The sequence below is a fragment of the Hevea brasiliensis genome, chromosome 18 (assembly GCF_030052815.1).
Source record: "Hevea brasiliensis isolate MT/VB/25A 57/8 chromosome 18, ASM3005281v1, whole genome shotgun sequence".
Taxonomy (NCBI): Eukaryota; Viridiplantae; Streptophyta; class Magnoliopsida; order Malpighiales; family Euphorbiaceae; genus Hevea; species Hevea brasiliensis.
This window is the reverse complement of record NC_079510.1, coordinates 49,996,858-50,023,673: the sequence shown is the minus strand read 5'-3', so window position 1 is coordinate 50,023,673 and position 26,816 is coordinate 49,996,858. Positions and strand designations below refer to the sequence as shown.

General features: G+C 31.1%; 2 protein-coding genes across 3 annotated transcripts; both read right to left on the bottom strand.

The window, feature by feature from the left end:
• Positions 1-1,790: 1,790 nt before the first annotated feature.
• Positions 1,791-11,754, bottom strand: LOC110670776 (uncharacterized). Its single transcript, XM_021832951.2, has 16 exons — positions 11,469-11,754; positions 10,238-10,321; positions 10,004-10,111; positions 9,478-9,513; positions 9,059-9,169; positions 8,777-8,860; positions 8,581-8,699; positions 7,526-7,627; positions 6,840-6,956; positions 6,697-6,762; positions 3,575-3,641; positions 3,168-3,221; positions 2,874-2,969; positions 2,718-2,747; positions 2,555-2,590; positions 1,791-2,138 (listed from the first exon to the last, which is right to left on the bottom strand). Exons 2-16 carry the CDS (start codon positions 10,283-10,285, stop codon positions 1,995-1,997), a joined length of 1,218 nt encoding a protein of 405 aa, XP_021688643.2. The 5' UTR covers positions 10,286-10,321; positions 11,469-11,754; the 3' UTR covers positions 1,791-1,994.
• An 8,497-nt stretch (positions 11,755-20,251) lies between these two features.
• On the bottom strand, positions 20,252-24,839 carry LOC110670817 (uncharacterized). Of its 2 annotated transcripts, none has more exons than XM_021833081.2 (5): positions 24,053-24,839; positions 22,594-22,643; positions 22,335-22,412; positions 21,198-21,813; positions 20,252-21,028 (listed from the first exon to the last, which is right to left on the bottom strand). In XM_021833081.2, the coding sequence occupies exons 1-5, from the start codon at positions 24,203-24,205 to the stop codon at positions 20,498-20,500; spliced, it is 1,428 nt and encodes a 475-aa protein (XP_021688773.2). In that variant the 5' UTR covers positions 24,206-24,839; the 3' UTR covers positions 20,252-20,497. The 2 variants fall into 2 exon arrangements, with proteins under 2 accessions (XP_021688773.2, XP_021688774.2); XM_021833082.2 differs by having other exon boundaries at positions 24,072-24,839.
• Positions 24,840-26,816: the final 1,977 nt, after the last annotated feature.

The following is a 26,816-nucleotide window of genomic DNA, read 5'->3' as shown; positions in this document are numbered from 1 at the left end:
ATTTAAATTTAATATGTTTTTTAAAATAATTAAATATTTTAAATTTTTATTAGTGTTTAATTTTTTTTAAAAATACTTTTATTTCTTTTTATTTTAATTAGAACCAAGCTTAAATCGAGAAAGAAAAATTATATTTAGATTTCCTTTATTTCATAGAAAAAAATTTCTAAAAAATATTTTATGCATTTTTTAATGTTTGAGACACTTAAAAAATAGTTATTAAAAAAGATTTTCTTAATTAAAAAAAATTAAGTCATTTTAAAGAAAAAAAAGACTTCTACTTTTTAGATTTTTATTTTTTAAATTTTAATAATTTTATTTAAATATAAAAATATCTATATATACATAATATAAAGACATATCATAAAGACATATTTTTAATCAAATAATTAAAAATATTATATTTTTATCAAAAATATTTTTTTTATATGTAAATTATTTTCTAGAAAATAAACAAACCAAATTTTGTTTTTATTGATTTAGTCATCATGATTATCAATGAAGGGAAAGTATGTATGATTTGCTTGTTTGGTGTGAAATTAATTATTTTTTAAAAATATAGATAGAAATGTGAAATCCATTAAATAAATAATTAAAGAATGCGGTGATTGTATGCTATATTGGACTTTTCAATGCTGTGTGAAATTAATTAAAATGCAAACCTGGCGTGAAGGCTCAAGTGCCAACAATTAAGGACATAACATATATTATTTCAGCACAGAGGAAAATTCGCTATTTAATATATATATATATATATATATATATATATATATATTTATCAATTATGTAAAAATTATTTATTTAATTTAACGGTTAACTAATTAAATTCCTTTATTTTTATCAATTTAATCATTAATAAAGGGATTAAAGAGTGCTCAATGAGGGATCAAAGTGTTACTCAAGGATAAACATATTTATAATTCTAAAAACTTATGAACGAAATTATTTATCATTAATGATAAAAATTAAAATAAAAAAAGACAAATATGATATAATCAAAATTTATGAATTAATTAATATATTTTTTTAAAATATAAAGATTAAAATATTAACTTTATTATAATATAGAAATTATATAATAATTTTTTCAAAATTTTTTGTTTATAAATTAAAAAATTACTCTCAAACAATAAAAATTTTAAAATAAAATTAATTATATTTATTTACAAATTAAAAAATTATTCTCAAACAATAAAAATTTTAGAATAAAATCATTTGGAGGAAAAAGCATTAATGGTAGTTATTGGGGCTTGGGGCGCCATGGCCCCTTAGGCCCCAATAGAGCTCCGCCAATTATTTGAGCAGTTAAAATAAGTACTGAATAAAACATAGATAGAAGAGAGAGCTTCATATCAAGAAAGCAAAGCAATTTTTTAAGGAAGAAAGAAAGCAATTTCGCAAGAATTCAATAAAGAAAAGCCCACAAACAACGAAGGAGAAGATCTTCAATAGAATTATGATCAAAACAAACATATTAATCCATTGCATTCAGGAAGCCAGCTAGAGATATTTCTATCAGACACTGGCGTTAAAGGAGGACCAACTGAAGCGAACAAGCAGAAGCCAGCCAAAGTGATCAAGGTAGAACCAGACAAACCTATCAAGAATCGATGTGTTTTCTTCTGTAAAAGCAAGACTGAGGTTCCTATGCAAAATTCTGCAGCTCATTTTATATTTCCCTGGAAATGTCATTATCCAAATTTTGGGGGTAAAAAAAAAAAGAAAAAAGAAAAAAGAAAAACCTCTAATTACACTGCAAATTTAAAGGCTTCAAAAGCCGAGGAGAAAAATTAGCTCGAACTAGATACACAAGAAAATCTGAATTGCAAGAACAAAACTATTTTTGATGTCCAATTAATGAAATAATTATGATTACCAAATGAAGGCTACACAAACTAGATTACATGTATGGGTACCACTGTGTATTGCATGTGTTGATGAAGCTGAACTAGCCAAAACAAGTATATTCAATCTGCTTGGTTTAAGTCGAATGGTTAAACGTTGCGGCGGTGCTGCCGTCTTCTTTTTTTGTGTTTTTGGTTTCCTTCAAAGGGATCAACCCAGGCCTTGTCCTCCTTCACAGCTTCATTCCACCTCTCCTTAAAGATTTGAAGCTCCCATGTAGATTGTCTTCTAATCTGCTTAGTTCATGAATATACCAACCCAACTCATCAAATTGAGGAAACAGTAATATATATTTCCATCGAAAGAGTATATAAGTCCTTCACAATAAATAATTCCTAAAGGTAACTGAGGGCATAATGCAGTTTAAATCCAAATCCAATTGCAGTCTATGGTTTGTAACAGTAAATTGATAATTCAAGTGATACCAAAGCCAACACAAGGACACAAGGTGCCAGTGACACTGGAACATAGTTTCTAATCATTTTGTAATAATCAAATATAAGGATTATAGAACATAACAATCTAACGGGCTCATAACATTAACTATACAATCACTCCATTTCCAGGCAATTAGACTGGGTAAAATGAGAGAAAAATATAAAATGATCAGACTGAAGATGGTGATAAATTAAAGGATCAGCAGCCTCACCTCCATTCGAGGATCCATGGGTGAAGCACCACTTTTCTGAATATAAAGAAAGAAAACATATGGTAAAAAATTGTGACAAATTTAGAATAACCATAATTGTTAAAATATTTGTATGAAAAAAAAAAAAAAAAGAGAGGAGCAGCTATTACTGGTTAAGTTTTACCTTGGTCAATTCTTCACTGGTTGTTGAAGTCTACAAAAAAGAGAAGATAGATAGTAATCAAGATAAGAAACCATAAATTTGAAGCAGACAATTAAATATAGTTCTTTTTTAAAAAAGAAGAGAGACAGAGAAAGAGAGAAAGTAAACTGCATGCACCTTTTTTCCAGGAGGTCCACCCCCACCCAAAGTTTGTATGCCCTGATGAACAATGTACTCACTATCAATGACTCCCACCTTCTTCGTGCGATCTCCCTGTGTGCATTATGCCACATTTATGCAGACACATAATTATGGTTTCAACATTAACAAATATAATCTAAAAGAAAAGAAAGGACAGGACAAGTCTAACAAACATGATGCAGATACAATGATACACATGATTATTTTGCACATACAAATAAGAAAACTGAACAGTTAGGCCTTGTGTCAAAAAAGTCAGGAATGTCTTACCTGTGCACAATATCCGAGTTTCATATCCATTCCCCATCCATGGACTAGATCATTCTGAACAAAAAATAGTAGTAGTTTAGACTTTAGACATGAGCTTATCAACATTTAAAAAAAGAAAAAAAGTTCACCAGACACAATGCTTATAAAACTTGCTTTACAATTATGGCAAGCAAAAGTTAAAAAGTAGGTAACCAATCACATCATCCACATTATCACAGAGCATTCAAAATTACAAATAGAGACAAATCTAAAATCATGAGATATTACTTAAGTAAACTTGAGACATATAACAAAAATCTGATTAGACAACGATCTTAGTCAAAATAATGATAATACTACATCTAAAAAATATTTATTCACCTTGAATAATTATCAAAAGTTGTCTTCAGTTATAGAATTAATGTTACCTGTATAAGATGCCAAGCACAATACCAAGCAGATCTTGAAAATACAGGAGCCATTCCTTCCACAAATCTACAGAAACAATGTAAATAAAATCAATTAGCATCCCCCTTGCACTCATACAAGAATAATATAGAATATCCTGCAATAAAGGATGAACAAAGGGTTGACATCCCATAATAGAGTTAAAACCAAGATTTATCATGTGATTCATGTCAAATTGTGAAAAGATTTTCCAATATTTTGCATAGAATATTAATGTAGATTACTCATTAGTTTTTTTTTTTTTTTGCAAGAAATTATGTATTCAATACTGAAGTTCCTCTGTCAATGTTGGTTAGCAGATTGATAGCACTTCTAGCAGTGGAAAGGAAAACAAGGACTTCAAACTAAGGCCATAGTAACCAGCAAAAGTTGCAAGTAAAAAATAATACTTGTGCAGAAAAATTATCAAAGTTATTATCACCCAACATATGTAAAATTTTAAACTCAACTCAACTCAACTCAACTAAGCCTTTATCCCAAAAATTTGGGGTCGGCTATATGGATTCGCCTTTTCCACTCTGAACGATTTTGGGTTAAATCCTCAGAAATGTGTAATGCTTCTAAGTCATGCTGTACTACTCTCCTCCAAGTCAATTTAGGTCTACCCCTTTTTTTCTTTCTATCCTCTAGCCTAATGTGCTCTACTTGTCTAACTGGAGCTTCCGTATTTCTATGACCAAACCACCTCAATCTCCCTTCTCTTAACTTATCTTCAATTGGCACCACTCCTACCTTTTCTCTAATACTTTCATTACGGATTTTATCTAGTCTAGTATGGCCACTCATCCACCTTAACATTCTCATCTCTGCAACTCTTATCTTAGATGCATACGACTCTTTCAAAGGCCCAACACTCACTACCATATAGCATAGCCGGTCGTATGGTCAGACGGTAAAATTTTACTTTTAATTTATTGGGAATCTTACTATCACATAAAACTACCGTGGCACGTCTCCACTTCAACCCTCCGGCTTTAATCCTATGACTAAAATACTCCTCTCATCACCCATCTACTTGAAGGACTGAGCCTAGATATTTAAAGTGATTACTTTGGGACAGTGCCACTCCATTCAAACTAACTCCTTCCTTATCACCAGTTTGGCCTTCACTGAACTTGCAATGCATGTATTCTGTCTTCGTTCTACTTAACTTAAAACCCTTTGACTCTAGAGTACTTCTCCAAAGTTCTAGCTTCCTATTGACTCCTTCTTGTGTCTCATCTATCAGAACAATATCATCCGCAAACATCATGCACCAAGGAATACTCTCTTGTATATGTTTCGTCAGTTCATCTAAAACTAATGTAAAAAGGTAAGGGCTTATTGCTGATCCTTGGTGTAATCCAATTGAGATCGGAAAATCTCTTGTGTCCCCTCCCACTGTGCGCACAATAGTAATTGCTCCTTCATACATATCTTTCAATACTTGTATGTACCTAATAGATACCCTCTTTTGTTCTAACGCATTCCATAAGACCTCTCTTGGAACACTATCATAAGCCTTCTCCAAATCAATAAAAACCATGTGTAGATCTTTCTTCCCATCTCTATATTTCTCCATCAAGCTTCTAATGAGAAAGATCGCTTCCATAGTTGAACGACCGGGCATGAAACCAAATTGATTGAGAGAGATAGAAGTATCATGACGTAGTTGATGCTCCACAACTCTCTCCCACAACTTCATAGTATGGCTCATGAGTTTAATTCCCCTATAGTTTGAGCAACTCTGTATGTCTCCCTTATTTTTAAAAATAGGTACTAAAATACTCTTCCTCCATTCATCAGGCATTTTCTTTGAGTTTAGAATCTTATTAAATAATTTAGTTAACCATGCCACTCCCATATCTCCCAAATACTTCCACACTTCAATTGGTATTTCATCGGGTCCACAGGCTTTACCCACTTTCATTCTCTTAAGTGCTTCCTTTACTTCTAAAGATCTAATCCTTCTAGTATAATTTACATTCTTTTCTATTGTTCTATAATCTATATTCACGCTATTTCCATTTTGACTATTATTAAAGAGATCATTAAAATAATTTCTCCATCTTTCCTTAATGTCCTCATCTTTCACCAACACTTTTCCTTCTTTATCCTTAATGCACCTAACTTGATTGAGATCTTGACATTTCCTTTCTCTACTCCTTGCTAATCTATAAATATCTTTCTCCCCTTCTTTAGTTCTAAGTTTCTCATATAACTTTTCAAAGGCCTGTGCTCTTGCTTGGCTAACTGCCTTTTTTTCCTCTTTCTTTGCTATCTTGTACTGTTCATATGCCTCATTATTATCACATTTAGGTAATTTCTTATACCATTCCCTTTTTCTCTTCACTGCCTTTTGTACTTCCTCGTTCCACCACCATCTCTCTTTTGAGGGTGGTCCATGTCCTTTAGACTCCCCAAGTACTTTTCTAGCTACTTCTCTAATCTTTGATGCCATATGTATCCACATATCATTGGCCTCCATATCTAGCTTCCATACTTCGGACTCAAGAAGCTCATTTTTGAACTTCACTTGCTTTAGTCCTTTGAACTCCCACCACTTTGTTCGAGCTACACTATTTCTTCTGACCTTACTTGAATTGTTCCTAAACTTGACATCCAAGACCACCAACCTATGTTGACTTGTTAAAGCCTCTCCTGGAATGACCTTGCAATCCTTGCATAGAGCTCTATTTGTTTTCCTGGTTAAGAGGAAGTCGATTTGGCTTCTATGTTGCCCACTTTTGAAAGTCACTAAATGTGACTCTCTTTTTATAAAGTAGGTATTTGCTAGTATTAGGTCGTATGCCATAGCAAAATCCAGGATGCTTTTTCCCTCCTTATTTCGACTGCCAAAACCAAAACCTCCATGAACATTCTCATAACCTTGCCTATCACTTCCTACATGTCCATTCAAATCTCCACCAATGAAAACATTCTCTTCATTCGGTATGCTTTGCATTAAATCATCCATATCTTCCCAAAACCTTTGTTTACTCTCACTGTCTAGTCCTATTTGTGGGGCATAAGCACTAACTATATGTAAAATTTTAAAAATTAAAAAAAAAATAATAAAGAGGATGATAATAAGATAACTTACCCAGTGCATGGAGGCCCCTCACTGACATCAGAACATTTAGTACTGCCTCTGCTATCATAGACTCTTCTGCAAAGACATTCCATTTGAGTACTAGCATTGATGTGTAGGTTTTCATAAACAGTTCCAAAAACCACCTCACTTACCTATGAAACTTCTTCATTCTGGACCTTATGGTAATTCTATGATGTATGTCAGTTGAATTAGGGTCTAAAGCTGGCTGAGAAATCTCCAGCCCTTCTGATCTTACAATTTCCAAGTATCTAGTAAAAAAAACCTATTAATCAATTAATTGTTTTCCTTAACAGAATATGAACCTTGTAAAGCACAACTAGAAATCAAGAAATTTGACAAAATATTGCAAATGTGCTACTATTAACAATTTCAAGATAACTCGCCAAGCAAAATTTAATTATCTAGCGACAGTGCAATAAAACATTAAAGAGGGTTGTGAATACAGGTCCTGCATAAGTGTAGAGAGCAGGATAAATAGCAGTGGATGGCATGCTGGCATATTAAATAACAAAAACCAAAATTTGGAAGATGTCCACAGAGGAAATGTAGATGATTCCAGGCAGACCAAACAAATTTCTCGATACATCGGTGATCTAAATATAAATTATCACTTGCACCACTGTCCTCAACACTCTAGATACAGAAGATCACATCACCTAGAATAAGAATGATGCTAATCTTTTGGAGGAATGAAAGGTCATAAGCCAATTATAAACTTTCAAATTAATAGTACATATACAGAAGTAACAACATTCTCAAAGACCAACAATATGGAACGCACTGAAGAGTTGAATATCCAACAAGCAAATTAATTTACCTTCCTGGATCAAAATTTGCGACCCCTAAATCTTCATCCCATAGAAAAATGTAATCATAGATAGACACAACAGCTGGATGCAGAAATCGCTTTGCAAACCACCTAAAACAGCAATAACAGAAAGGGAAGAAAAGAAACCACACCAAAAATTGAAAAAGTATTAACACTGGAGCTAGTTTAACAAATTTAAAAAAACTTATGAAAATGGACCCAAAAATAAAAAGTCGTCGTGAGCAATGGAAATTTGAATCCTTCATCAAGTCATTTAGATTTGTGACTCAAAATCTTGGGGAGACTTTTTCCTAATTTGAATATTTCCCATATCGAGTAGAACTTTATTATTCCTATAAGACTTTTGCCCATTAAAGAAAGTGGCACTTGCTTATTGCAGTCTCATAGAGGGGACAAAAGCTTTGGCATAAGGTGGAGAAGGCATGGTCCAACACATTGTGATGTAGCATTTAAAGTAATAAATATAATATATCGGGTTATGTCTAGAAATTGAGAAGACTAACTAATGTATTTACTATAAGCAATTTATTGTGAGGGTTTTCTTGAGTGTATTTGGGATGAAGGGTAGTTAGCTTTGAGCTTGTAATTGATGATTATATTTGATTACACGGAGATGACATGCCCGTGGATATAACCCTATGCAGAGAGGGTGAACACGTATCGTGTTTTGTGTGTTTTGCTTGTATTTCTTTGTAGTTTACAGACTTCTGCAATGCACAATGTATTCAATAAAATAAGAATTATTGAGGAAAAAAAGAGTGTCTTAGGCAATCCAAACTCCATTACTGCTAACTTAAAATTATGAAGGAATTTATTTTTCTCAGATGGTTTGAAACATGAATAATTAAAATGAACAGCTCAGACAAGACCAAAACTCTTTCATGCTTAACTAACCTAAAGCCTAGGCACATAATGAGTTAACCCATGAAAATTTTCCTCTCCGCCATACTAGAATTTGCAATTAATAAAAACCAAAACAATGATACCAATTCTGTCCAAATTACACAATATTGAAAGAAATAATTTATCAAGATCAACCTTACCACTTTGTTTGGTTCTGAGCAACTATGTGTATGGCCTTGTTGCTCCATTTAAGATCCCACCACCCATCCAGAAAGCCATCATAATGGAATAAAATAACAGTAAAATTCTCTGGAAGAAACTGAATTCAATGAAATTAGGAACAAAAAAAAAATCAATCATGGAACATGAAAAATTACACAAGACAAAATGGGATACCTTTTGGACAATGGCATCAACATTGTGCTTTTGCTTAATACCAACTGGAATAGCCAGCAAGTTGCGATGGCTAGAATTATCAATCTGGAATTGATTGTCATAACAAATCGTGAATAATGCTAAAGCAAATGATCAATTGAAAATACAAAGCTCAGCAAACGAACAAATGTTCAACTGCTATAATATCAATAATAAAAATTCTCTACATGATAAAAAAGAATAAATACATCTAGAATGACAACCTTAAATCTATGCCAAAATATACTAAAATCCAAAACCAACCTTTGACCTTGAACTACTTGTTGACCATAGAGGCTTTAACTCCAAATCTGAACTAGCCCGTATGATGCCCAGAGGCAAACCACCCAACAATCCAGAAGCCAAAGCTGATTCCTGAATTAGAATAACAAAACACCTTAAAAAAATAACAAAATTCATCAAGAACATTCAATCACAGGAAATCAAACAATTAAATTCTAAAAATTCATGCATCAACCATAAAATGCAACAGATATGAAGAAGTGAGGTTGTAGCCCATTTTCCTTCTCTATTTTTGTCTTTCTTTTTTTTTTCAGTAAGAACTGAGAACCCAGGCTGTAGCTTCCCATACGTTTCAATTCTTATGAGTTAGACAAACAAGGATTATCCAACCAAAAATAATAATAATAATTTGGCAATTCAAATGGTAGTTCTAGAATTACCTTTAATGAGTCAAATGGGAGTAATTTTGATTCCATCTGATAACAGAACAAGAATAGAAAAAAAAAAATGAGCAAACTTCCAACATGATATGAGAACAAAGATAAACAAGGTTAATAGAAGAAGCACCATTCAGTACAACGAGGTAAACCTACTACTAGAGCAAAGCTGCTCTGACTAAATCCATCAGTAGAGATGTTGTAAATGGACTATTAACTGATGATTGTTACAAACTTATGAATGTTACGAGAAGCAGAATCTAACTCAATCTTAAAAGTGACATGAATAACAGTATGGATACTGAGAATTTACATTACAATTGGAAAATTACTTCAAACAGTTAAACAAATACCATCAATAGCACTGCTGTTGGAATTCATTAGATAAAAGTGCAATAATAAAAAAAAAAAAGCAAATAAATAAATAGTAAAATAATCCACAAATTGACCACTGGACGATAATCAGCAGAAGATTTTGTTTGCCCATTTGTTCCTTAGAAGATTTAGAGATGCAATCGGATATCTGTACCTGTGTATGTTGATATTGATAAATTGTGGTTCTATACACAATGAACAACATCGCTGTAAACAAAACTCCCATAAGCGGCAACTGCTTCATTTTTAATCCACATTTTCCCTACATCAGGATCACAAGGTCAGATAATATCAAGGATAACTGGCAAGACAGAATTTATAGAAGCCCATAGTTTAAGCTGCTTCCAGTTTTACAATTACACATAAAGTAAAAGACAATAGACCATACCCCATCAAGGAAGGCATTCCTTTTCAGTGATGGTCTGAGTGACGTCATAGACACCCAGGGGTTTTATAATCTTCTCATAACAAACTGCACATAATACACAATATGTTTAGACAATATCCACAGAAATTCCAATCAAAAGTACAATAATTACTTCATTTTTCAATTAAAAATTATATAGAAAGAATGGTAAGAAAAAATTGAACTTTGATTTTTTGCAAACAATAATGCCCCACACTAGAAATAAACTTAAGCTAACAAAAGGAAATTTAAATGCAGTTTTACAAGTTATTTTTGACTCCAAGTTGTATAATTTCCTTAAAATAAAAATACAAATGAAAAAAACCAGGTTGTGTAAGTTCACAAGTCACCTGTGATTAGCAAACCCAGACACTCGGTATCCTATACCCAATAGAAAATTTTGCAGAGTGTTTAGCTATTTTTTCCTGTTCTATTTCTTCTTCGTTCAAAAAAATAGGACACAAGAAGGATTAAATCTTTATCCACTTATAAGCCTCAGCCTTCACTAATAGGAAGCTGTTAGTAGAGAAATAGAAATTCGAAGAAAGGGGGGAAAATACAAACTAAATATTGGGTCATTTAAGCGTGTTTAGGTGCATGGAAGCGTGAAGTGTCAGCGCAGTGAAGAAAGAGATCCCCAATATTAGTCGTTAAGCTAACAGTAAACAGATTTTCAAATCTGAACTCACAATATACAACACATTAAACAAGACCAAAGCTTTAGAAAAGAAATTAGATGAAAATTCCCCCAAAATAAATAAATAAATAACCCAGCTAGTATAACAAACATTCCCCTGAAATACCCAACATTTTCCCGCAAAATGAACAAACACTCTTCAACTTTTTTCAAAACTCTTCTCATTAATTTTTTTTTAGAAGAAGAAATAATAAATTTTCTTCAGGTGAAATAATCCATACAGAGAAACAAAACAAAAAAAATTTAACATCGCCAATAGATCTAACCTCCAGAAACAGCTAATTGCTTGCTCCTAGATTCGAAAAGCGAACATAAACGCGCGCAAATGTAATATAAGCAATCAAGCTTCATTCCATAGTATAAACAAGAGTGCTCTTAAATTGAAATCAAACAAAAGAACTTTCAGAACAGTACTAAATTACAGAGTATCGGATCGTTCAGAGATAACAAATCTAAAACAGCAAAAATCACATTCGATATCTAAAAACACAAATAAAAGAAAAAAAGATGACGAACCTTTAAAATTTCTCTATAATAAAAACAAAAGGTAGTAGCTGAAGCTCAGGCAGCCAGCTCGCCGAAATGAAAAAGGAAAAAAAAAATAGCGTATCGTATACGGTTTCGGTGGCGACCACCGGTATATTGGCAGATTCTAACAGAGATAGAGAGTTATAGACAGAGAGAGAATTAAAGTGAGAGACTTTGTCCGAGAGAGAGAGAGAGGGAGAAGAAGAGAGAGTCGACAGACGAAAGTTTAGGACTCGCCACGTTTTGAGGGAAGATGTAAGACTGTCGACGCTGAGGAGTTTAATAAATAAATATTTATCTATTTTTATTTTATTTTTTGAATTTTCATTTTTATTTATGAAAAGATAATTTTATTATTATTATGGGTATTAGTTGAGTTAGCTCGCTGTCTTCTCCTGACCATTGATTGTATCGGAAAGAGATAAGATAATTAATTTTTTGTATTTATCTTATTATATAAAAAATTAATTAATTATATTAAATATAAAATAAACCTTTCTCGACCAGCGTCAACCAGCGTTGAATGGATCAACCCATTTAAACCATTCATTTTTTTTTTTAATCAGAATTTAAACCAGTTCGGATAATATATTTTATCATTTAATATATATATATATATAATGCATAAAATATAATAATAATAATAATAAATATGCCTTTATTTAGAAATTAATTGAAAAATATTAACCGTTCACACCAGAGAAAAAAATATAGAAAGAATTATTTTAATGTGAACGAAAAATAAAATCAGTGAATTTTTTTATAATTTTAATTTTGTATTTAATAAAGTGATTTTAATTATATTAATTATATGAATCATATTTTAAAAATATAATTTATTTTAATAATTAAAATAATATTAAAAAATTATGATATTAGTCATTATAGTCATAAAAAATAGCCACTTAAATATTCAGATTTTGAATTTTTCATGTATTTTTTTAAATCCATATCAATGATATTAGAGATATCTCTTTTCATCCTCACGAGAGGAAAATGGAGTGATGAGTTTCATAATTAAAAGGTATAAATTCACAAGTATGAAAATGACAAGTAAATCACATAATAATTATTAATAAAATTTTTATCGGAAATATCTATATCGGTAATCTTTGTTCATATAATACAGCTAGAAAAAAAATTATATTTTAATTGGCTTTTTTAATAAGATTAGGGTTTAAATAATTTAAAATTTTGATTTGTGTTTTTTGAAGTAAAATAATTATTTAAAAGTTTAACTTTAAAATTTAAATTAACTTTAATAGAAAATAAAAATACTATGAGAAAAAAATATTATTTCTTTAATTATATTTTTATTTTTAGAAAAAATTTTATTTAAAATTTTCATTTTCAAATTCAAAAACAAACTGTGAGACATAATATGGGAAAAAAATATATGAAATTTAATGTTAGAAATCTGTTTAATTGGACCAAAATGGATAATTAGTAAATTAATGATCAGTATTTTTGACAATTAAAAATTTAACAAAAATAAATAGATGCCTTATTTGTCCAATTCCACAAGTTACACACTTATTGATAAGGATATAAAATATGAATGTTCATATAAAAAAATAAAATGAAAAAAACAATTTTAACTCCTAATTTGTTTAATTTTGTGCATAAAAATTTTATTAAAACTGATAAGGATCTGAAATATGAATATATTCATGTAAGAACATAAAATGAAAAACACAATTTTAAGTCCTAATTTTTTTTTTAAATAAAACTTTTTATTTGTTAATTATATGTTATTGAATCAGAAGCATTTTAATTTAAATAAGTGTTTAATGTATTTAAATTGAATTTTTTAAGCATTCAATGAATAAAATAAAACATAAATGTTGAAAATGATTTTCTTTTTGTATCCTTTAAAAAAATATATAATAGAATGAAGACAAAGTGTCTGAAAATTTTGCAGGTTGAACCTGCCCCAAGTATTAACCAATAATCTATCATCATTCATATATATGGATGGTGAGGTCAAATCAAACATGGTCATGAAGAAAATGCTCATTTGTGATGATAAATTGATACTAAACCCTAAAGGCTTTCATTTGTCCCATTCAAAATTTAGCATTAATTAGGGTGTAAACTTATTTCTTAAAAATATTGTTAGAAAAATTATTTAATATTTTACAATTTTTATAATTAAAAATAAGTTAAATTTAATCTAAAATTAATTTTTAATAATTTATAATTAAAATTATATTTTTTTCAACAACTGCTCAAATAGTAGTATCAATTAAAATTATTATATTTTAAAATATAATAATTAAATAATATTAAAAAATAATTTAAAATTAAATTTAATAAATTTTAATTATAAAAAATTAAAATAATTATTTTTAAATTATATTTTTAATGATATCTAAATTAATATTTTTATTTAAAAAAATAATTTTAACTCTTTAAATATAATGTCAAATATGCACTAAGCCTTGCAAGGGTCTTGTTGCTTCGCAATTTGAAAATATTCTTTTTCGTTTACCAATATTTAACTATCAATGCTTGAAGGGAAAAAAAAATCATTTTGTCTATTCCAAAAATCTCCACCTTCATGTGATTGGATAATTGATTATGCATCGATGATGATGGGCATTTTTCCAATTTATCCATAAAATATTATGAGTGGCCCACACATCCACAGTAAAGTAAGAATTTTGGCCCAATGAAATGGAGTAATTATTAGGAGTACATACACCTTCTCTCACAATCGTGTGAAATTCATTTTATATATAATAATAATAATGTGAAATTCACTTCACTTCATATATAATAATCATGTGAAATCCACTTCATATATAATAGAAATGACCTATTTTTACGAGGAAGGAAACACTATTTTAGAGAGGAAACACTATTTTTTAGTATATCAAATACACCTAATAATTAGCCAATGAAATGAGCCCAAATGTCCTTATCCGCTGCTCTCCCAAAACCAGACGCTCAATATTCATTCCATTTTTGTTCTTCTCATATTTCTTTATCCAATTTTCGATTTTTCTTATGTTTGAATTTCTTTTTCATATGACTTTGATTGAAAATTAATCATTTAATAAAGTTTATTTTAGCATTAAATAATTCACTATAAAATTATTTTACGTTAATATAGTTATGTTTTTTAGAATTTTTATAAAAAAATATATATTTCTTTCATTTGAAATTAATATCATTTTTTTCATAATTAATATTTACCCATTATTACAATATTTTAAAATTTTAGAAATTTATATTAATAATATTTTTATTTATTAAAATATTTTAGACTAAATAATAAAAAAATCAAAATTTTTATGTCAATTATTAATTTTAATAATAATTTTTAAGTTTATCAATTTTTTAAATATTTTCAATTTTAAAAATAAATTTAATTAAAAATATTTAAACTTATTAATTAGCAAAAATAAATCAAAATTTTAATTTATTATTAACTGTAGCTGCTTATTTTAATTTTTATTAATATATTCAATAAATTTAATATTTTATTAATTTTAATAAATTTCATATTAATAAAAAATAAAAAATTAAAATATATTTAATATTATTATCTATTTTTTATATACACTTTTAATTATTATCTTTCTTATCATTTTATTTTAAATTTAAAGAAAATAATTAAATATTTAAAATAATATATAAATAAATAATAAAATCAAAATAAATATAATTATAATTTTTAAAATATCAATAAATTCAAAAAATAATATTTTATTAAATTAAAAATAACTATTAAAATTAATATAAAAATAAAAGCATTGATTTGAATTGCTTTAGTCAATTAAATAATTTAAATAGGTTAGTTATTAAGGTTAAAATTAGTATAAAAAATTATAATTAAATCGATAAAATTAAAAAATTTTATTAAAATTAAAAAAAATTATAAAAATTTTAATTTTTTAATTATTATTATTATAATCATTATTATTTCTCAATGTTTCCATCGATGATTTTTGAAGTCTTGATATATTAATGAAAGTCATCGCATGTTAGCCGCTGTCAAAGAAACCCTTCGAACCTGCATTAGCATGCACAAGCCTATGAAACTGTGAATTGGACCACCATCCGCTTGGATTAAATCAGGGACTAAACTGGGTCAATGGTCGCTGAACTGGACTAAAATTGTAGGAGGGAGCAGGTCGGTTGTGATTCCCTCTTTTGTGAATCAGAATTAAAATCGGACCAAACCATCTATTTCGGCTGGCTGATCCCTCTCTGTGCTGGATCAAGGGCGGCTCTCCCTTTATTCTGATCTCAACTATTTCAAATCGACCGTTTGGTCCGATTCTAATTTAATTTACAATTTTTGAAATTTTATTTTCTTTTACAATTTGCCAGATTATATAGATTGTTTTGAGTGTTTTAATTTTGAAACAAGCCATACATTAATTTACACGAATTTTTGAATTTAATTAGTATATTTAAATTTTTTAATTTTAATTTAAAATTTTTAATATTTTTTTTAGATTATGTAGATGATTTTTTAATTCTTGGACCATTTTCAAATAGGGTATACAATAATTGGTAAAGTATTTAATTTAGACCCTATACTTGTTAGGTAAGCTTAATATAACTCATTTTCAACTTTTTATTTAATTTAGTTCAAAAATTTTAATTTAAACTCAATTTAATTCAAAATTTAAAATTTATAAACTAAATTTATTGATTTTTTTTTATTTAAATCAAAAGTCAAGAAGTTTAATTTCTTGATCTTGGGATTAAATTTCTTATTTTTTAATTTAAACTCAAGAATTAATAAGCTTAATTTCTTGATTTTCTTAATTCTTGGATTAAATTAAGTTAAAATTAAAGCTTATTAAATTAAATAAAAAGTTAAAAATGGATTAAATTGTAACACCCCAAGATTTTAAATTTTATTATTTATGAGTATTTTTGATACTTTAATTTTATTTAAATTTTAGGAATTTTTTTGAGATTTTTCGGATTTTAAAAATCGGGTTCGATTTTCCGAAAATATAAACTTTGATGATTTTTAAAAATTAATTTAAAGACCACGTGGCAAAACTAAAAATATATTTGGAGTCTACGTATTTTTTTGAGTTTTATGAAATTTTTTCTGAATTTTTGGACCTCGTTTTCGGTCCCGAGGCAGAGTAAAAATTCAAAATTTTGTATTTCAAATCGAACCGACCGAATCAAACCGAACCGGATCGGACCGGTCGAATCGGACCGGTCTTCTTCTCTTTTTCTCCTCCCTTCCGCGCGCGATGGCCCTCTCCCTTTTCTCTCTCGTTTCTCTCTCCTTCCCACCCCCGGTAGCCGGCCGATATCACTTGACCCCAGTGCCGGCAAGCCGCCATTGACCAATGCGTACGCCGAGCAATGAAAACGCGCGGGAAACACCCCCCTGCGCGCGTGCCGCTTCGACTTCCCCGACCAAATCCGGCCGATCTGGCCACCAATTGGACCGGGTCTTGTGTCCAAAATCATCTACTCGGCGAGAGCTTTCCATAGACACCAAGAACGCCGAAATCCATTGAGCGGATTGTCCGATTTTTGCTCGGGAAGATTTTAGCCCATTTCGATTTTTGGGCTAGATTTCTCGAAAACCGTGAATCCCACGAGAAAACCGAGGCCACCAGTACGCTCCATTCATCGAGAGCTTCGCAACGACATAAATTTCGAATTTTTCCGACACCGTTTTTCGATGGGTCCCACGGAACTTCGCAGTGTTTTTCCGAGCATTTAATGAGCTTAGAAAATTCTGAAAAATTTATGTACTAACCCCCGTGTTATAGGCTTCGTGTAGGTATCCTCGATTCGCGAAAATTCGACAGTTGACCGGGTCTGCAAATTTCGGGCCAGACAGACCCGTTACCGGAAAAGTCTCCGAATTGAACCGAGGTTTTGGCTACCCCACCATTGTCAGGCATCCCGAGCGCGTTCCCGAAGTCGGAATCGGCAAAGGTAAAACCCGAACCTTGCTTTTTCGTAATTTTCTAGTGCTTAAATAGGATTAAAAATCCATAAAATATTCGTGGTAGTTTAGAAAATTACGATTCTTTTTGCAATAGCTTAGTAATATTTCTAAGGACCGCGGGGCAGAGTTTTATAATTTTTAGGGCTTATTTGAGCAGTTTTTGCAAAAATGATCAATTATAAGGACTAAATTGAAATTTTATATATTGTGATGGATGATTGATTTAATAGGCTCAGGAGGGGCTGTGTGACGTGATTGAGTTGTGGATATGTGAATTGTGGATATAGAAGTGTGTTTTAAGCCCTTTTGCAGGTTGGGTAGGTCCTAGGTATAGGGGAGACTCTGCCGGATTTTCGGCACGACTTAGAACGTATTTGGTCTTTTTCCTTGTTTGTATGAAGTCAAATTTATTAAATGATTGTAATAAAATTGTCAGGTGAGCCAGGACAGCCTTCATCCTCCGCCCAGCCGCCACAGTGATTGTCGTCAAGTCTGTGAGTAAAATATTAATTTTAATTGTAATTTCGATATTATTATATGTTCAACATGCCCATGCATCACTTATATGCATATATTTATGTAGTTAAACTCTAGGCACGATTTATGATGCATTGATAAATGTTAAAGTGCTATGATGTTGTTGTGGTAATTTGGAGCAGTGTGCGTGCGTTGGCGTGCGTGTGATGTGGTGTGGACTATGGATAGAACGGGTAGTCACGGCTTGAGTTCTTCGCTGGGACCCGATCCTTCGAGGGGTAGTCACGGCTTGAGTTTTTCGCTGGGACCCTCGATTTGATTTATTAAGCGAAAGTCCGGCTTGAGTTCTTCGCTGGCACCAGGTTGGATTTAAGAGAGCTGTATAGGGGATCAGCTCCCATATGCTATGATTGATGCTACAGGGTGCGTGAGTGCTCCAAATTACCTTTTTGATGTTATAATGTGAAAATGTTGTTGATGTTGCATTTCACTCTACAGGGTGCATTAGTTTTAGATAGTTATAGAGATTATGGTTAAAATTGATATTTTACTCTCTGAGTCGAACGCTCACTCCTGTTCAATATTTTTTTCAGGCTACAGGAGGATTTTATTTTGGTTAACCTGCTTTTCTCCTTCGCAGGTTGTTTATCAATATTTGTGTAATTTTATTTACTCATAGAATTTCCGTATGTGTTAGAAGTATTTATTTGATTATGGTCTGTAATATTATTATCATGTTGGACCTGTAAACGTATAATGATATGCATGTTTGATGGATTGGATGAGGGAGCTGAGCTCCCATTTATTTTTATGATGATATGAGTATGTGGAGGGTGAGCTGAGCTCCCCAATTGAGTATTTATTATGTTTACAGGTCGGGTGAGTCGAAAACTCCCCGTTGGAAAGTCCATTTTATGGTCGTACTCTGTCCGTTTGTTTTCTTGATATTAGGCCCAAATGGGCCTTAGAGTTGGGTTAATGAACAGTTAGGCTTACTACGGGCCTCGGGGGCTTTAGGCTGGCCCAGGTCCTAGTGCCGGTCCGGCCCATAAGTTGGGTCGTGACATAAATTAAACTTTTCCACTAAGTACAGTGGTGTAATTGAGTTTTAATCCCACAATAATTGTTAATAATTTTTTAAGTTAAGTAACATATTTAGATTTTTAAGTTCAATTTTAAAATTCTACTTTTTAAATTAATTTTTTTAGATTATGTTAATGATTGTGAGCATCTTTAATATTTTGGACAATTTTTAAATAAGGTACATAATAATTTTTATGAATTTAGAAATTATTTAAAAAATTTTAGATTTTTAATTTTATTAAAGTTTAATGAATTCAAAAATATACTCTCATGTACTCAAGTTGCAGAAATACCTAAAAAAAAAATTCATTTTAATTGGTAAATTTTTATAAATTTTTGTATTATTATCATTAAAGAAAATAATTTATATAAAAATAAGTTTTTTCTTCTTTAAAGAAAATGAGTTTAATATTTATTAAAATGCTAAATTTATGCAGGTATATTATGCAAGATATGTTGGTGTGGAAATTGAAATTTTTATAGATTTTTAAAATTACTTATAAGAAATTATTTATATTTTAAATTAAATGAAACTTAGGGATTGATATGGGAAAATATTAGAATTAAATAAGAGAATTTCTTTTGGTTGATTTGAAATGGGTATTGTTAAAATTTTATTAGAATATAATTAATGTTAATTGAAATATGAAAAAAGAATTTATTAAATTTTATGAAATTATTTTATGAATCGGGTTTGAACTAATTAATAGCTATTTGGTTTAATCATTATTAAATGTCTGAATATGGTATTATTTAATAAAAATAAATACTAAAATTTTATTTATAATTTTATTAAATTTATTTTTTTTACAAGAATATTTATTTAAAATTCATAACGAACCAAAACCGTCTTGAATCGGATTAGATTAGTCTCCAAGGATCAAGGAACCAGTGATTTCGATCCCAAACCAGCCCTTGCCCAGGTCTATATGAAGGTGAAATAATAATAATAATAACAAATTACTCTATCACGCAAAATTCAAAACCTGATCCCTGAGAATGACTTCCCTTGAAAACAAATACATAAAAAAATTTATTGTTAATTATGGACTGAAACACATTTTATAGGGAGAATCATCTATTTTATATAAAAATTTATAAATAGGTCTAGGCAAGGATTACATGGTCTGCTCTCTTGCCAAAACCCTTCCAATTTAGCATGTCAAAAAAACCAATTTAGCATGTCAAAAAAATAAAATAAAATAAATAAATCTGCTTTTAATTCTATTTCTTTTGCTCCAAAATGTCCAACAATGGCTGGGCCTGAAAATAGTAAAAGAAAGAAAAGGGTTGATTATCGGTAATTGATGCGACTGTTACAGTGATATTTAGACAACAGTTAGCTTCGTCAGAAAGTGACGATTCTGTACATGGAAACATCCTACAATATTTGTTACATTGAGAACCTACGACTAGTAGAGGGTTGCAAAATATTGACAGAAGAACAAGAACAATATACAAACGTGGTGACGTAGCTCAATGGTAACAGAAGAACAAGAACGATATACAAACATACTCACCTAGCTCGAGTTCTCTTTCTTCCCTTGGGTGGATTTTCAGGTGGTTGGGTAGTGCTTCCACGCCCAGCTTTTCGTGGCCGGCCGGATCCTTTCTTTGCCATGGTTACAGACTCTGCTGAAGGAAGAGAATGAACATTACTTGGTTTTTTAACTGCATTTGGAGTCTTTGCGATGCTGTTCCCAGATTTGGACACCTTTCCGAGCTGTTTGCGATTAACAGGCCGAGCACTGCGGGCTTTCACAGGAGGATGAAGCATTGATGGTGTGGTTGAAAGCAGTGTAATAGTAATCTTGCTGATATAATCGTTCAAATGCTGTCGCAAACTTTTCGTGACGATGTCTCTGAGTAGTAGTGCAGACTTGTATTCACGTGTAGTCTTGGAATAAAAAACTAGGGCATTGTTAGCCAGTAGCAGCAGATCTCTGTAGACTTCTTTAACTGATGTAATGGAGTGATTGGCAATTCTTGATCTTAATGTATCAAAATCCATATGCTGCAAAATCATTTTCTTGTATCTTCCCCTCTTCTGTTACAGAAAGAGCAAAGGTCAGCTAATTCATGCTTGAGCAAAGGCTCGTTTTTAGCAATGAAAACTACATGCCAGGACAACAGTGGCAAGCAAATAGGCACAACAAAATGCACTATCAGTAATAGAATTACCACGCCAACTTCAGAAAGTAGGGTAGCATCTATACCTGACTATCAAGTCGTCGACGAAAGACACTGGCACATTTATTCTCTGCAATGGAATTAAAAATTTCCATGAGATTAGTAGTGAGTCCAACCTTGCTTGAACCCTTGCTTTTATCATCAACACCAAAACCTCTGCCAGTTTGACCAGAACTGCTGGTTGAATTCTCTTTACATCGTGTAGCTGATAAAACATCAGTTGACCCCCAAAAATCACTTTCTCCAACACTCCCCTCCTTCACATCCTTACTACAACCTTTCCTCTTTCTCTTCCCTCTCCTCCTCCTTATACTCCCTCCTTGTCCCATAAAAAAGGTCTCCGCCAGATTCACTATGTTTGAAACTTTCTCTTGTTTAGGAGACATTGGAACTTCTGGCTTAGTTTCAATATCTTCAACTGACACAGAAGCGGGAACCTGACATTCACGGGACCAATTTGTCCTGGTTTCCTGAGTGAAACTCCCTGCCGATAGTCCATCTTTTGATGTCTCTTTACTGGAAGATTCAACTCCATCAGATTTCTGAAATGGTACAAGTGATTCAGTCTGACTGGAGTCAAAACCAACATTATTGTCATTTATTCTCTCAGCCTTGAGAATTTCAAGCTTTGATTCCAGTGACCTGAAATAGACCAAATGCGTAAATGGTAGAACAATGTACAATGAAGAGTTGCAGACTGCATGATTCCCAAAGGAATTTGAAACAAATTTGCAGAATAGCAAAAGTAAGTATAGAGATGCATGAGATCTTATCCCAAGCAAAAATTAAAAGAACTCAATATCACGAGTTTGGGATGCAGTAGGTCAACATTCCTCCATTCCTGCTAATTTCTCCTGATTAGCAACGAGCATATGCTCAAGGCCCCACAGGTAACCCACTATCCATCTTCACTAAATGCCAGTTCTTGAAATATTAATTATTTGGGAACTTAAAGAAAACTATCATTAATTAGGATAATTTGACCATTGGTGGAAATTGAGAGTTGACTAATCAATATTAACAAGAACCCCAGAGAAAAGGTTTGGGACTTGGGAACACCACACTTCTTCACTTTAGGACACTGAAACTGAACGTAGTTTGATCTTAAACACAGCATTAAGAGTTCACAGAAAGTCAAGATCAGCAAGAAACAGATTACTGACCCAATTGAGTCTTCAGATACTTCTAAAGCTCGCCTTAACTCGGCCATTCTCTGCTTTCGTAACTCCTCAAACATAGCTCTGAGGAATATATAAAATTAAGTAATTGGAAAGGCGCTTGATTAGAAATTCAATAATGGAAGATATACATCAATTTTGCTTAAACCATTTAAAACAAAAGGTAAAAACAGGGAAATGGAAACTTAAGAACCCTAAATACGACAGATTTGCAATACCAAAAAAAAAAAAAAAGTCTACTTACTTGGATCCAGAATAACGCTGTTGCAAGTCCTCATACTTGGCTTTACATGCCTGAAATTAGAACACTGTTCCTTACACTCAGATTGCCAAAACAGATACACATAAATATAGCATTACATAGCAGAAAAATTCAACCATTAGATTTACATGCTAACAAAAGAAAAGCGTCTGGCAATAGACTCAATTTAAATATATAAGCTAAATTAACAATGAGTTTTGACCCAGTGATAGTGAATTCATCTCCAAAACTGTGAAACGAAAACAGAAAAGGTGCATTATTAACTAGTTGACATCATTAGGTACAACTTAACAACCAATTTCCCAATAACTTCAACATTAATCTTCATAATGGCTTCATTAATTATTTTGAGGAATAATGTTCACAATTATTTAGAAAGTCAATTATGTTAACAAATTGCGTCTAAATTTGCTATGAATATTACACCACATAGCAACTTCAACATCTACATAGAGCTGTGCGATATGTGACGCTTCTAATGCATCTAGTTCGTTTGTTGATTTATGTAGATCTTATCATTTAATAAATATGAAATTCACATGAATCAACATTATGCGAAGAAAGGCAATATATGTATATCATTGATTCATATGAATTCCATCATAAATCAATCTCATATGAATCAATGATGCAAAGACCATCATTGGCTTCATAAAGAAACCAGTACCATCAGTGGCTATGATCATGTGTATTTTACGCGACTATAAGAATTAATATAAAGTTTATTTGGCATTATCATTGAAACTGTTGTTGAGAAAATTACATTTTTAAATATACTAATTAGAGAGTATTAAAAAAAAATAAAAATTAAATTTAATCAATTTTAATTATAAAAATATTAAAATAATAAAATAATTTTTTTAAATTATTTTTTAAAAAATATTTAAAATAATATTTTTATTCAAAAAAATAATTTTGAAATTCAATGTCAATAAGGGCTACAATCATTTGGTGGCAGCAACATTTCCAACTTAGCTTGGAAGTCACGCAGTTGCAGAGGATAAGACCAACGTAAGTCAAAGTCAAGAGTAAGACAACATAGGCTCTGTCACTTCCATGTATGTTTCCAACCAAAGAGATGTTTTCCTTCTTTTCTTTTTGTTTTTTCCCTAATTTTATTCTTTTTTTATTATGCCTCAAAGAAAAATAAGAAATTCTATTTCCAAATGTGCCCTCTAATAATAGGGGGGTATTTTCGACATTTTATACAATAACACTAGTCTACAAAAACAACTGTAAAAAGAATGAAAGGAAAAACCAGGCATCCAATCAACGTGCCATGTCCATACAATAATAGTAAAAAATGAAAATTTTAATTTTAATAAAAAATCCACAACAAAATTAAAGAAGCATAATTAATTAAATCAATTTTTTTTTTCTTTTTCTGGAAAACGAAGATCATGTAATCAATTAAAAATGAAATTAAATTAAATTAAATAACCTCAGGTGTGAAAGTATACGGGCAAACGGTTCGGGCTCGAAGCTCGGCGGCGACCAAATTCCAATCTCGGGTACCATGCCGGAGCACGGCCCCACCCAGCAACAATTCCTCCCATGTGCCCCACCTCCCTGTCACCACCTCCGTACTCATCATCTCTCACCGTCACGTGTACGCCAAACGATCAATCCTCCTCCACCGCCGCCGCCACCACCTCTCCTAATCCTACGCACCCCTGGCTCACTTTAGCCAACGCCGCCTCAAAAATTTGGAGACAGAAAAGGATAAAAAAAAAAAAAAGAGTATGCAGGAAACGAAATGAAATAATATAGAAGAGAATAAACGAAACACAGCCCTAATCAAACCGCAGAGGGTAAAGGTGAGAAACCAAAAACCGCCTTCTGGGTATTGGAAGGAAGAAAAAGGTGGCTTCGAGGGAAAAAGACGGGTGGGTTTTTCTTTTTTGGGGTATTATATTATATAGGTTTTGTTTTTGTTGGGTAGGATATAAAAAAATTCACAGAAAATTCTACTATAATTGCGTGCCACACGGGGTCGACAGATTCTTCTTCGTCAATAGAAGGAAAGAAGAAGAGAAACAGATAATACTAGAATGGAGATAGATGGGTTCTGTTTGGACACAAAGAAACATTGAGAATTGGGAATGTTATTAATGAGAAAAACATGGACTTTTGAAGCAAAATTTAGAATATTTTTTTATGAATGAAAAAAGAAATATATATTCTTGTTCTTCGTCTTCTTCTCTCTTTGCACACTGGTTGGCCTTCATCTTCGCTTATGTACCCACTTTTTTGAGCTAAATGACTATCATGTCCCTTGAAGATATAGTGTATTTGAATGAGGGAGAGGACAGAAGTGTCATTGCAAGAAAAGATGGAATAAGAGGGAATCCTTAGCCCTGTTGGTTTGATTTTTGTACCATTTTGGTAATAAGCTAAACAAGAATGAATTTATTATTTTTATAAGATTAAATATTTATATTAAAATTTATATATAATTTTATATATATAATTAAAATAATAATTATACAAATATCAAAATAATGTTTACTAATTTAAATATTATTATACACATTTTTTTATATACAATTAAACTTATAATAATTATAGCCGAACACCTATACAACTGATTAATTATTATTAAAGGGAAAAAATAAATTTCACTAATCATTTGGATATTACGATTTAATTTCACAAATTGATGTTTAAAAGAAAGTTTTCAAAGCAAGAAAATATATTTTTATTATCATTTAAAATTTGCAAAAATGGGTATTTTAGAAAAAGTTAAGAAAATTCATGGCAACTTTCAAAAGCTATTTTTGAAGGTTTTTTACTCTTGATAAAATTATCATAATTTTATTAAAGAATATGTCTTATCACTGAATCGATTATATGCATCTCTTTATCTATCAATGGAAAAAAAATTATTATTTTTAAAGAGTTAAGTAGTTTTATGGACTAATTTTTTGAGATCTTATATTAAATATGAAAAGTGTACGTGCGTTTTACTTATATGAGATTTCACGCCTTGATAAAATTATTATAATTTTATTAAAGAATGTGTTTGTGTTTCTCAGTTTATCAATAAAAAAAAAAAGAAGTCATAACTCTTAGGGGGTTTGGTGTGCGGTGAAGCTCTCTACGCATAGCCTACAGCCAAGTGGCTTCGTGGATTGGTCTTTCGAGACTTTAAAATGAATGTGAAAGATATATATGACTTCTATGAAATTACTTGATAGGTAGTGTGTCCCGTCATTAAATCATGTATGTGTGTCTCTTTATCTATAAAAAAAATCAAAATTTTAAATTAATTTAAAAAAATTAAAAATAAGACTAAATTAAACATAGTGAAATTGAATATTGACATTATAATGAATTAAAGAAAAGGAGTGCAGAGGAGGAAAGATGGAGAAGGGAAAAGATGAAGGTTATAAGAAAAAGAATGGAAGGGTTGGTCCGTCAGTCCAGCCAAGCAAAGAGGACGTGGATGAATAAAGGATGTGGCATGGAAAAGCTAAACTTTATTTATGAACAAAGAATAATTAAGTGGAGGAAAAGGAGTGGATTTGCCACTTGGATTTTTACATGCCATATGTATCAACTCCACTTGCCGGTCCATTGTGAGTGACTAGGCGAATTGTTCTCTTCCTTGCCTTTATATTTTGGTGGCAGCCACGACAGATTGATCTTCCACTGGTTTCCGTTGTGATAGGTATTACTATCATATTGGTGGACCACTTTATTATTGAAGTATGAGGTGTTTGAATATTTTTCATCTATCAATTATGAAATTTATTATTTTTATGATAAGTAAAAGGAAAAATCACTCTCTTTAATATGATTTAGTTCGATTAAATTTTTTTTTCTGAATTTTGCAACTTCAATCTCACCAAACCTTAAACCAAAATCGCTATCATCTCTCGTTGTCCGTAAGCCGTAGCCTATTGAACCTTCACTTGAGAATGAAAAAAAATTCTTAAACATATTTTGTGGATCAACCAACCCCAAAAGTCAGAATTGGCTTATCAAATTCTGACTTTTTTTTTCCATAAAATAATAAAGAGAGATTATTCAGAAAGCTTACCGTACATATATAAGCTTTCCTAAATCAGTTCAGCTCTCAAATAAAGGAAAAAGTTTCAGAATTGGTGCAAGTTAATTTTGGACTGAACTAATCTGTACTTGGGGCTGGGAACTTGGGAAGATAACAGCGAACACAAACAAAAGAATTTGGAATTGGACCAGCC